This window comes from Mauremys mutica, chromosome 4 (genome assembly GCF_020497125.1).
Source record: "Mauremys mutica isolate MM-2020 ecotype Southern chromosome 4, ASM2049712v1, whole genome shotgun sequence".
Lineage (NCBI taxonomy): Eukaryota > Metazoa > Chordata > Testudines > Geoemydidae > Mauremys > Mauremys mutica.
This window is the reverse complement of record NC_059075.1, coordinates 162,638,674-162,651,212: the sequence shown is the minus strand read 5'-3', so window position 1 is coordinate 162,651,212 and position 12,539 is coordinate 162,638,674. Positions and strand designations below refer to the sequence as shown.

Here is a 12,539-nt window from a genome sequence, read left to right as displayed (position 1 = left end):
CTGAGGTGAGGCTGATGGCCTGTAATGCTCCTTCTTCCCTTTTGTAAAGATGGCACTACATTAGCCTTTTTCCAGTCATCCGGGACCTCCCTCAATCACCATGAGTTTTCAAAGATAATGGCCAGTGGCTCTGCAATCACATCTCCCAACTCCTTTAGCAACCTCGGATGCAGTGCATCCGGCCCCATGGACTTGTGCTCGTCCAGCTTTTCTAAATAGTTCTGAACCACTTCTTTCTCCACAGAGGGCAGAAACACTTGGAAAACATTTGCAGCTGAGATTCAGGAGAGAGAGTCTGTACTGAAGGATGCTCCCTGGTGCTTTTTCCTCCCCTGTTGGAGTTTCTTTTGTTTCCCTTCCTGCTTGATGACTCTGTTTGTTGCTTAAATGTAAATTAAGTAGAGCCCCCATTCCTTTGTTGAGACAGGCCTGTTTGCCAGCCTCAGGTTAGAGCACATGTTAACACCATAAAGGGGAATATTATCATTTCACGTACAATGCTGTCACACACATATTTTATCAGGGCAATACTGACCGGCAAATTATACATTTACAAATAATACCTTGCAAGGTTGTACAAAGATTATTACAACAGTGGGTACGGTGTGAACACAAGGGTACATTCTGTCACAATCCCCTATCTGCCCCCTCTCAATCCTTTGTTCACCAGGTGGGGTCTTTTCTCAGCTTCCCTGAACTCCATAAACCATGGGGACTTGTATTGTCTCTCTGGCCCCTTGGCTGATGTGGGTCAAATTCAACTAGTTCCTTAATGACTCTCTCCTCCACCCAGACAGGGAAGTGATGCCCACCTATGCCTCAAGGCCTGCCCTGAGAGCAAACTTGCTCCCTTTTTTCCCCACGGGGTAACACTGCAACACATAGGGGAAACTGAGGCACATACAGGGGTCATAAAATACTACAAAAATTCCCACTTTGTCGCAGGGACCAATCCCCTGGTTTTTTGGTTCGCCCCTCCCCCCCCACTGGCTGATCTGACCCAAGGTGGCTCTATTCACCATGGCACTATCTTCCAGGAGGCTGGGGCTTTCAAATGTGATGAGAAGGCCCAAGCTGAATCCTGGTATGTTATAGGAAATGCATTTCCTGCTGTGGGGCGCTCACAGTCAGGGTCATTGGGGCCCCATTGCGCTGGGTGCGGGGTGGATACACAGTGATCTCCCTCGGAGCAGACTGTCTCCAGGACAAGAAGCTCACACTGCTTCACCTTCCTGGGTCTCTCCTTGGAGCATTCAGCATCCTCTGCCCCTTCGTGTGCTTCCCAGGCCGGGTCCTGGGTAAGCCACAGGGTCCTGCACCCCCACAGATGTGACTCTCAGCCAGCCAGTAAAGCAGAGGTTTATTAAATGACAGGAACACGCTCTAAAACAGAGCTTGTAGGTACAGCGAACGGGACCCCTCGGCTGGGTCCATTTTAGGGGGCAGTGAGCCAGACCCCCACGTCTGTACTTCACTCCTAGTCCCCAGCCAGCTCCAGCCTGAAAACCCACTCCAGCCCCTCCTCCTCTGCTCAGTTCCTTTCCTGGGCCCGGATGTCACCTGACCTCTTTGTCTCCAACACCTTCAGTTGGTACCTTTGCAGAGGAGGGGCCCAGGCCATCAGCTGCTAGGAGACAGAAGGTCAGGCATTTATGTACACTGGCCCTTTGCTCTGCAGCAATCACACACCCTTATTCCACCACCTAGATACTTAAGAGCTGCATAGGGGACACTGAGGCACCAACACAGTATGCAGAGAAAACATTAAGAACATTCCCAGATCGTCACAAGATGTCACCGCCTCTGCGCTCCAGGACTCTGTTAATGGTTTATTTGCTCGGGGATAAGAGGCTGGAGCAGCCGCAGAAGGAGAGAGAGGCAGGGACCTGGCAGCTCCACAGACACCCAGGAACTGCTCCTTCCCCTGGCACGGAGTCACCCCAGGTGAGTGGGACCATAGCTCTGTACGGGCAGCCCTGGCATCACACGGCCTTAGAGCAGCCTTCTTATTGTGGGGTATCTGGTGAGCACAGGGGCTGCACCCAGACTGGTGAGTTATGGTGGTGTCTCTGATGAACACACGGGGGGGCCATGCAGAGACTGTTAAGTTATTGTAGGGTCTCTGGTGAGCACAGGCGCTGCGCACAGACCGGTTAGGTAGTATAAGGTCTCTGGTGAACACACGGGGGGCTGCGCACAGACTGGTGAGCTGTTGTGGGGTCTACACAGTGTTTGCTATTTTGGCAGGGCTGGGAGCTGGCAGCTGGTCTCTGGGGTTGGGAGGAGACAGTCAGAGGGAACTGATGGGCTTCCTGCCCCGCAGGTGTCCCTCGCATTGTCCTGCTGGAAGCTGTGAAGGCCCATCCCGGCCAGCGATGCTGATCCTGAGCTGTTCCTCCAAGCTGCGGCTGCTGGAGGGGATGCTACGGCGGGGCCTGCCTGACACGCTGCCGGTGACCAGGACTCGCCCGACCCACAGGGCCGAACCCTCCCACCCTCAGGCTGGGCAGAGAGCAGGGGAAAGTCCCTCGGAGTCCCCTGGGTGATGGGGCACAGATTGGGCTGGGGTGCAATCCCCTGGGTCGGGGGTACATGGAGGGCTGGCCCCTCCACCTGGTCAGGGGGTAGCAGTTTGGGGGGCAGACCCTTTCTCCAGGTCGGGGGGCAGCAGTTCAGGGGCCGGGCAGGCTCTCATAGATCCACAGGGGATGTGCTGTACCCCAGCCTGTCACCAGGCCCCTGGGAGCGACCCCTGGAGTGGGCCGGGGCCCGAGGCTGCACACAGCTCACAGGGGCAGCCCGTGACCTCCACCACTGGGCCTTTGACATCAGCCCTCCCATCTCTCTCCGTGGCTCCCTGCAGCGAATGCATCCGAGCCAGACGCCCGCGGGAGGCTTGGACCGGGCCCCTGCGGTGGGTGTTGGCAGAGACCCTGGCATCCTTTGCAAAACACAGGAGCGGTTCATTAGTCCCCTGGCTACAGACTCCTCAGGTTAGCACAGGGAATCAAAGGTTAAACCACAGCCCAGCCTGGCCAAGCCTGGGCAATGAGCCAGCCAAGACGTCACAGGCCCCATGGCTGGCTCTGGCTCTGTCCCGTTGTTCTTAGGCCAAGGTGACAGCTGCTGAGACCCCCCAAAAGCCGGCTCTTACCTCGTATCCTGACCCCTCGCGGCCGCTGTTCTTCAGCTGGGGGCCTCTCGGCTGCAGAGCCGTGAGGGGGGAATCTCGCTCGCTCGGTGTGAACGTCCATCCCAGCAACTGGGGTTTCCATGGTCTCTCCAGACCCTTCTTGCACATGTGTAGAGATTATTCCCTTGGTTAATGATGCTGGTCTCCAGCCAGGCTGTTACATGAGTCACAACCCGTCCCTCCCCTTCACACGCTGCACAGAGCAGTACAGGACGCAGAGGGAAACTGAGGCACACATGGGCCTCAGAAAGATACTACAGAAAGCTTCTACTTTGTCACACAGGCCCCCTGCCCTGGGTTAGGGGTAGCAGCAGGAGGGCAGGCCCCTCCCCCAGGGTAGAGGTAGTCGGGGGGGCCTCCCCCTGGGCCTCCTCCTCACTCGCCCCCTGCCTCCATAAGTCCATACCCAGCACCAATGCCTGCTGCTCACCCAGCGTAGCCGCCAGGACCTGCCCATCCAATCAGAGCACAAGCGGGCTCTGTGCCAGCCACTCTCAGTCTGGGCAGGCTTTGCGTAAAGCTAATGAACATGTGGGTGGTCCCATGGCAGCCAATCACAGTGTAGGACAGCTGGGTGCCTGCCAATCATGGCTCTGACCACCACCACCTCCCACCCCCCGGTTCTGAATTTCCTCCTAGTCCTCGCCATGGCAGATGGGGGAGGGAGGGCGGGGAATGCAGTGGCTGGATCCCATCCAAGTTTCATACCCAAAGGTTTTGGGGTGGCAAAAGGGGGCTGAGGCTGCATGAAAATTCCCCACTGCGCCCTGCTAGTGTCAGCGACCAGACCCACCCTAAGGGTGGATGGATGTGAGACTGCTCTGAGCTGTGTAGTGCAAGGGTGAGGTGGATTAGAGCCAGCGGTCAGCATGCTGACAGTGCCTGGTAGGACAGGGATGGGGAAGAGGCTGTGGCGTCTATGGATAGCACTTGTGGGTTCAAACTTCACTGGGACAGTCACTGGGTAAAGTGACCCTGCCCAGTGAAGTGCTGCAATAAAGTAGGAATTTTCTGTAATATTTTTACAACACTATGTGTGCCTCAGTTTCCCCCAGGTGTTGCTTGGCTACCCAGTTGTGGGGGCAAGGGGGAGGATTAAGTTTACTCTCAGGGCAGGTTAAGAGACATAGGGGTGGGTGTCACCTCCCTGTGACGGTGGAATACAGGGTCCTTAAGGAACTTCTTGTAATCAACTCAGATCGCCAAGGGAGCTAGAGAGACAAGTCAAGTGCTGATGACACCTTGATTTCCCCGCCTCTGGAGACCCCAGCTTGAGAGCACAGGACTGGGAGGTGGGGGGTGCTGGACAAAGATGGAGGCTCTCACCTGGAGCTGGCCAAGGAGGTCAGACGGAGACAGAGACAGCCTGGAAAGGGGCTTTCACTCCAGCTTGGTTGGGCCCCAGCTGACCGCAATGGACACTGCTTTACCCCCAGTTCTCTCTGCTGACCTAAGGCCGCTCCGTGACTCATAAACTGGCCTGGCGTGACAATGCTGCCGAGTGTCACTGCAAACCCAGGCTGGGGTGTGGGAGCCCCTGAAGAGCGGCCAGGGCTCTCCATGGGTCTGGCTCAGTGGGAGGCACCGGGCAGAGCTCACGGGGTGGAGCAGGAGGGCTGGAGCCCAGAGGCTCCATCTCAGAGACCCTGGCCTGCCCTGTAGGAAGAGTGGGGCCCCCTGGGGGGCTGGCACTTTGAGGGGGGAGGGATAGCTCAGAGCTTTAAGCATTGGCCTGCTAAACCCAGGGTTGTTAGTTCAATCCTTGAGAGGGCCATTTGGGGATTTAGTTGGGGATTGGTCCTGCTTTGAGCAGGGGGTTGGACTAGATGACCTCCTGAGGTCCCTTCCAACTCTAATAATCTATGAGGGCTCCTCCAAGGGGCAGCGTAAAAGCTGGGGCCCAGCACCGATCCTGGGGAACCGGGACATCCCCGGACTCTGACCCCTGTATCTTGGCAGGTCTACGGCACGGTGATGCATGTGAACCGCGGGAACCCGGCTGGCCAGGAGGTGCTGGTGGATTCATGGCCAGAGTTCAAAATGGTCCTCACCCGGCCACGCAGAGAAGTGAGGCCTTTGCTGGGCCCCTCCCAACTGCCCCGCTGCCCTCCCCGGCCTGATACCATCACTGCCCCGCTCCCCTCCCCCGCCTGACACCATCACTGCCCTGCTGCCCTCCCCCACCTGACACCATCACTGCCCCGCTGCCCTCCCCAGCCTGACACCATCACTGGCCTACTCCCTTTCCCCTCCCCCATCACTGCCCCGCTGCCCTCTCTGACTTCCTTGCCCCTTTCCCTGCTTGGTGTCATCTCTACCGCTGCCCCGCCTCCCCACAGCCTGTCTCCCGTTCCTGCTGCCCAGACTCTCCCCATCCCATTCTGCCCTAAGCCCCCTGGCTCTGTTCACGGGACCCCTTCCCCACTCCTCAATCTCTTACTTGGGGCTCGCTGTGCCCCACTCCCCCGATGCCGTCCCTGAGGGTCATAGGGGAGTGGGGGGCAGAGGCTGCGCTCACCCCCAGGCAGTGTCCCCCCTGCAGGTGGCGCGGGACCCAAGTGATTTTTTCACCAACTTGCACACGGCATTTTACCGGGACGAGGGCGCCTGCCGGGCCCTGCTGGGGAACAGCCGCGCCATCGACTGGGACCAGGCCTTCCAGATACAGGGTGAGCCCCTCCAGCCCTGCTCCATCCAGCACCTGCCACATGGGGGGCAAGACCACTGTGCCCCCCCATGGGCCAATAGCCCCGAGGAGCCTGCCTGTACCCCATCCCCCCACAGACCAATAGCCCCAATGAGTTCACCTGGGCCCCTTCTCCATCCAGACCCGGGATCCTGAATGAGCCAAGCTTGGGAACCCCCAGTTGGGTCATGCCGGCTCACAGTGGCCCTTGGCCCCTCCCTGCTGCTCTCCCCCACCAAGCTGGGCCCCCCACATCCATGGGCACCTTTCGGGGGGCCCCTGCTGACAGCGCACGGCTGTCCCTGCAGGGCTGCAGGACGGGGTATACGAGAACATCAGGGACATTGCCAGGGCCAGGGGGCTTGAGATGGAGACGTATCCGCACCGGCCACTGCTGCACCCAGACCCACCTGCCATGCCCCAGTACCGGTAGGTGCCCCCAGATATGGGGTGTGTGTGAGAGAATGGGGCAATGCACACAACCAGCCTGTGCTAGATGGAGGGGGGAGTGGAGGTGGGGGAAATGGAAGGACCCTGGGGTGCCAGGCCAGAGGTCTCCATTGTGCCCCAGATCTGGTGGCCATGAGTTCCCCAGGCTAACGGTGCTGGCAGAGTGAGGCCATCACCACAGCCCCAGGCCTTGGGCACATGCTGCCAAGGATTTCCCAACCTGCTCCAGGGCAGGGCTGAGTCAGCCCTAGAGCTTCGCCGGGGGCAGGGGCAGCCCAGCCTGGCCAAGGAACCTCCTTGGCCCCAGGATGGGGAGAGCAGGGGGAGGGGCAGCCTGGACCCTTCCGTATTGTGGGACGGGCAGCCAGGGGTCCTTGACCCCAGAGCCGTCCCCTCTGAGGGGAGGGGGCTCCAAGCACAGAGCCCCCCCGTCCCTCCTTCCCTGTCAGCGGGTAGGTCCCCGGGCAGGGGGTTCGCTGCCCACTGAGCCCTGGTGCTTTCATGTCAGGAGCTGAGCTTAGCCACGGCCCATCGGCAGCGATGGATCTGCTGGGGCTGGACTGGGCCCTGTCAGACAGCCCCTGTGCTGAGGCTGCGGGAGTGTGTCAATCCCCTCCCCCCCCGGGGGTCACCTTCCCCCCATGTGCTGCCTCCTGGCTCGATCCCCTTCCCACAGGGCTCCCCCTTCCCCCCATGTGCCGCCTCCTGGCTTGATCCCCTCCCCCCAGGGCTCCCGCTTCTCCCCCACCCCGGGTCTATCGCCCCTCAGCCTCACACCCCTTCTCTCTGGTCCAAATATGTCCCCCTCCAGCCTCCCTCCCCTCCATGGGGGTACTGGGGGGAGTGTTATGGGGGCTAGAGCCACCCCAGAATTTGCCATAGCCTCCCCTCCCAGTGGAAAGGCCAAACGTTACGCAGCAGGAGGGGTGGCAATGCCATACCACGCCCCCCGTAGCTCTCGGCTGCTCCTGGCGTCGGCGCTGCCTTCACAGCTGGGTGGCACACCCCTCCCCCACAGGATACTTTCCATGCCCCCCACCCCAGTTTGAGATTCGGCAACCCCCCCTTCTCCCCCAATTTTCTGTCCAACCCAGCTCAGCCCCAGAACTGGGAAGAGGATGGCACCGCCGGACCGTGATCCCCTCCTATGCCATGTCATACCAGCTCAATCTCTGCTCCCCGGGCTCACTCTCTTGTACCAGGCCAACTCCCCACCCCCAGCTCACTGCACCCCACCCGCCAAGCTGGGTCAAGCTCCCATATGCTCGCACCTCCCATGTTTGATACTAAACTGCTCAAGATAGTTAAGACCAAAGCAGACTGTGAAGAACTTCAAAAAGATCTCACAAAACTAAGTGATTGGGCAACAAAATGGCAAATGAAATTTAATGTGGATAAATGTAAAGTAATGCACATTGGAAAAAATAACCCCAACTATACATACAATATGATGGGGGCTAATTTAGCTACAACGAGTCAGGAAAAAGATCTTGGAGTCATTGTGGATAGTTCTCTGAAGACGTCCACGCAGTGTGCAGAGGCGGTCAAAAAAGCAAACAGGCTGTTAGGAATCATTAAAAAGGGGATAGAGAATAAGACTGAGAATATATTATTGCCCTTATATAAATCCATGGTACGCCCACATCTCGAATACTGTGTACAGATGTGGTCTCCTCACCTCAAAAAAGATATACTGGCACTAGAAAAGGTTCAGAAAAGGGCAACTAAAATGATTAGGGGTTTGGAACGGGTCCCATATTAGGAGAGATTAAGGCGGCTAGGACTCTTCAGCTTGGAAAAGAGGAGAGTAAGGGGGGATATGATAGAGGTATATAAAATCATGAGTGATGTGGAGAAAGTGGATAAGGAAAAGTTTTTACTTATTCCCATAATACAAGAACTAGGGGTCACCAAATTAAATTAACAGGCAGCAGGTTTAAAACAAATAAAAGGAAGTTCTTCTTCACGCAGCGCACAGTCAACTTGTGGAACTCCTTACCTGAGGAGGATGTGAAGGCTAGGACTAGAACAGCGTTTAAAAGTGAACTGGATAAATTCATGGTGGTTAAGTCCATAAATGGCTATTAGTCAGGATGGGTAAGGAATGGTGTCCCTAGACTGTTTGTCAGAGGATGGAGATGGATGGCAGGAGAGAGAGATCACTTGATCATTGCCTGTTAGGTTCACTCCCTGTGGGGCACCTGGCATTGGCCACTGTTGGTAGACAGGATACTGGGCTAGATGGACCTTTGGTCTGACCTGGTACGGCTGTTCTTATGTTTGGTCACTCCCCGCTCCCCTCCCCTAGACTTACCCCTTCCCCTGCCCATGATGGTTTTATTCCCCACCACCACCCGCACTGACCCCCTCCCCTTGCCAGGTCAATCCTCTATCTGCTCACCCCACCCCATCCTGTGTCTCTCATCCCCCTGTCCTGTGTTGCAGGCCTGACAAGGGGCTCAGGCTGGCCCCCGTGTCCCCCGCCCACGCCATGCTGCTCAGAGACACCTGGTTGTTTGGGGGGAACAGTTGGAGCCTGCGCTACCTGAGCCACCTGATCCGCCACTTCCCCAACGCCTGCCTGCTGGACCCTGAGGGGACCCCCATCTCCTGGTCCCTCACCGACCCACTGGCTGCCCTAACACATGGTTACACCCTCCCGGAGCATCGTGGCCAGCACCACACGAGGCCCGTGGTGGGGATGCTGGCAACACAGTTGCATGCCCGCGGCTTCCCTGTTTACACCCGGGTGCTGCCTCACAACGAGCCTTCGCTGCACGCCCTGCAACGCCTCGGCTTCCGCATCCTGCCTGGGGTGTTCTACCTGCTGGTGGTGAGGCCCGGGTTCGCCCAGTCCCAGCCAGCCAGTGCCCTGGACTCGGCCCAGGACCCTGCGCCCAGCTCTGGGGAAGGGCCACGCACCCAATAGCACGTAGCATGGGGGGAGGGGAGAGGCGGAGAAGGGGACATGGCCTAGGGACCTGCGCCCAGCTCTGGGGGACAGCCACGCTCTGCCAGCACATAGCCCTGGGGGAGGGGAGGAGACGGGGACATGGCCCAGCCATGCCCAGGGACCTGCCACCCCCATGAAGGGGACACACTGACCAGGCACCAGGGGAGCTCAGCTGTCAGCCCTTGGGAAGCCGGGGCCTGGTAGAGGAGACTCTCTCATGCTCCATTATCCCCTGGAGCAGGGCAGAGGCTCAGTAGGGGGCGCTGTCCCCTAGCAGTCAGGGCTCAGCAGGGGGCGCTCTCCGCTCACAGTGCTGCCCCCGTGCCCTGTGCTGTGGGCTCAGCAGGGGGGCTCTTGCATGTCTGCCCAGTGGGTGCCAAAGGGTTAAAAAGCTGCTCCTGGGGCAGAGCAGGGACAGGAGGGGGGTGTCACATGGCTGGGGGGCAGGACCTGGGCGATCAGGATCAAAACCAGACCAACGGAGGCTCCACAAAGAAGAAGAGTTGGGCTTTGGTGGGACTCAGGAGCTCCCAGCTGGGACTGAAAGAGATGGAGACAGGATCCAGTTTTGGCTCTTCAGCAGCTCGGCTGGGTGGGGCCCTGGCCTGTGTCTTCACCTTCACTTCTCTCTGCGGCCCCAGGGACCTCCCAGGCCGGGTTCCCGGGGACCAATAAACCGTGTGCTGTGTGAAAAAGGCTTTGGGATGTCACTGCAAACACTGGCTGGGGGTCACTGGTCCCCACAGAGCAGCCAGGTCTCTCCAGGAGTCTGGCTCAGTGCAACGTGCCGGGCAGAGCTCGTGGGGTGAAGCAGGAGGGCCGGAGCCATGTGCTTGGGCCTGGAGGAAGAGAGAGTCCCCTTGGGGGGCTGGCACGTCACAGGGTTCCTCCAAGGACTGGTTTAAAAGCTGGGGCGTAGCACTGATCCTGGGGAGCCACGACAGGGAGCAGCGCTGTGGGTCCCAGCCGGGGGCACCAGGCCAGTGTGGGGTGTCTCCTTCACAGCCAGAACCAACAGCAGAGAAGGGCGGGCACATCTGCAGATGTGGGGTAGAGGCAGCCCTGCCCCCAGCCAGGGAGCAGCCCCACCAGGGCACAATGCACCTCCCCCCACCCCCCCAGCCAGCCTGCGTTGCCCCAGGACTTTGACTCTCAGACTTGCACAGTCTCCATTTCCCAAGATTGAATCGTTATTTAAAGAACTATAGAAATCACCACTCCCATCATTCAGTGCATCTGGCCCAGCCTCTGGCCCGGCCCCGGGCCCCTCGCCCAGCTCCGGCCTCAGCGGAACCGCGTCTCCTCCCACACGTACAGCTTCCCCGCAGGCACCTTCCGGAAAAACAGGCTGTTGCCTCGGCTCATGTTCCCCTGCACGGAGAGGAGAGGAGACGGCTGTCAGGGTGCCCTGCCCTGCCCTGCCTTGGGCAGCTTCCCTCTGCCTGTCACCCAGGCCCCAGTCTGCCAAGCCCTCCCCCCCGCCACCAGCCCTCCTACCCACACAGCGGGGCCAGTGCTTCCAGGGGTGAAAGTAATTTACGGGACTTACCGGTACTGCTGGAGTCCTGAGGGGGCGTGGCCTTATCCCGAAGGGGCGTGGCCTTTTAAGATTTAAAGGCCCTGGGGCACCAGCTGTGGCTGGGAGACCCAGGGCCTTTAAATCAACCGGGGGCTCCCAGCTGAAGCGGTGGCTGGAAGCCCCCTGGAGAGGGACCCCGAGTTTTGCCGCTGGGGCCGGGATTTAAAGGGATCTGGGCTGCCCGCAGCTGTGGGGAGCGCTGAGCCCTTTAAATCTCAGTCAAGGCCAAGATTTAAAGGGCTCTGGGCTGCCCGGAAGCCGGTGCGGTGTGGCTGGCTCCAGCAGCCTAACTAGGAGGAGTAGTTCGGTGCGTAGGGCGGGAGGCCACCAGCCAGCCTGCAAGGAGGGGGAGGAAGTAGCACTGAGCCGTGTCCCATGTGCCCTGGGCCCCCCACCCTCGCATGGGGACTGGGCCACAAGCCCACCGTGCTCCAGCACGGACACAGCCCTGCTCCGAGCCTGCAAACGCAGCTCAAGCTGCGCCCCACCAAGGCCTCTGCAGCAGCCAGTCGCCCGGGGGGCAGCAGCTGGGTCACCCCCTGCCGGCCACCTCAGCCTCTTCCCAGCGCCCTCCCTGGCCTCCCGAGCACCACTTCCTGTCTGAGCCCTGTGTTCGGGCCCAGCAGGGGGTCTCTCCCGCTCCCCTTCCCCAGGCAGTTTGTTGCTCTGCTGGGCCTGTGGTGGTGGTGTGGGGGGGTCCCCTTTCCGGGTGCTGCGCCTGGTCTTGCCAGAGCTTTGGTGCAAGCTCCCTTGGGCTCCAAGCTCACGTCCCCGCTGTGGCCCACCCCTGACCTCCCCTGTGGTGATAGGGGGCAGGTGCTGGCCGTGCTCCAGGGCCAGAAGCCAGCTGGAAAGCCAGGCCAGGGCTTGTGTTTAGGCTGGTGCACTACACAGGGGAGGGAAGCGGCCACAGGACCCCCCCGTAGAGCCCTGCTGGGCCTGAACACAGGGAGGAGCATCCGCTCTTCTCCCTTCCCCAGAATGGACGTCTTCAGCCCTGGGCAGGCGAGGTGAGACTGACCCGCCCCCTGCCAGCCCCAGTGCACAGGCTGCTCCTCCCCGTGTAGCTGGGCCCAGCTGCAGCCCCAGTGAGCCGTGGGGTTGGGGGGAGGGGACCCCCCACACACAGCAGATATGGCAGGTTCTCCTCTCCCTTGCTGGTAGGTCAGTAGCAGCGTGGAGAGGGGGTGGGGCACTCCGGCTCCTTGCAGGCCCCAGGGACACGCATCCCCTTCCTCTCACGGGGTGGGACAAAGAGAGAATTTTCTGTAATAGTTTTGATGCCTGTGTGCCTCAGTTTCCCGCTGTACTTTTCATGTCTGCCCAGTGGGTGGCCCTCAAACTGGCCCCTCCCACCCCAGGGCAGCTCTGTGGGGCTACCCCACCCCACCCCCGAGAGGAGAGGAGGGGTTACACACACACTCCAGTGACAGCCTGTGAGTAGCTCTTCATCTCGCTCATGGTGGAGACCTAGAGAGGGAGGGGAACGCACTGAACAAGCAGACAGCAATACTCCTGGGGGGACAGTGGGGAGGGCTGATTGAGGACGGCAGATCCCCCCACTACCCTACCAAGTCCCAGCTGTACTGCAGGGCGGCAGGGACAGGCTGTCACACCCGAACAGGCCCGGGTCTATTCTGGGAGGCTGCAACCTGTGATTTCGCTCCTGCCAAGCGTG

At 59.7% G+C, this 12,539-nt stretch overlaps 1 protein-coding gene across 2 annotated transcripts; it reads left to right on the top strand.

Moving 5' to 3' along the window:
- The first annotated feature begins 1,739 nt into the window (after positions 1-1,739).
- LOC123368868 (glycine N-acyltransferase-like protein 3) lies at positions 1,740-10,763 on the top strand. Of its 2 annotated transcripts, XM_045014055.1 has the most exons (6): positions 1,740-1,944; positions 2,324-2,453; positions 5,153-5,260; positions 5,736-5,862; positions 6,188-6,308; positions 8,775-10,761. In XM_045014055.1, the coding sequence occupies exons 2-6, from the start codon at positions 2,376-2,378 to the stop codon at positions 9,256-9,258; spliced, it is 918 nt and encodes a 305-aa protein (XP_044869990.1). In that variant the 5' UTR covers positions 1,740-1,944; positions 2,324-2,375; the 3' UTR covers positions 9,259-10,761. The 2 variants fall into 2 exon arrangements, with proteins under 2 accessions (XP_044869990.1, XP_044869989.1); XM_045014054.1 differs by lacking the exons at positions 1,740-1,944; positions 2,324-2,453 and having other exon boundaries at positions 4,599-5,260; positions 5,722-5,862; positions 8,775-10,763.
- Positions 10,764-12,539: the final 1,776 nt, after the last annotated feature.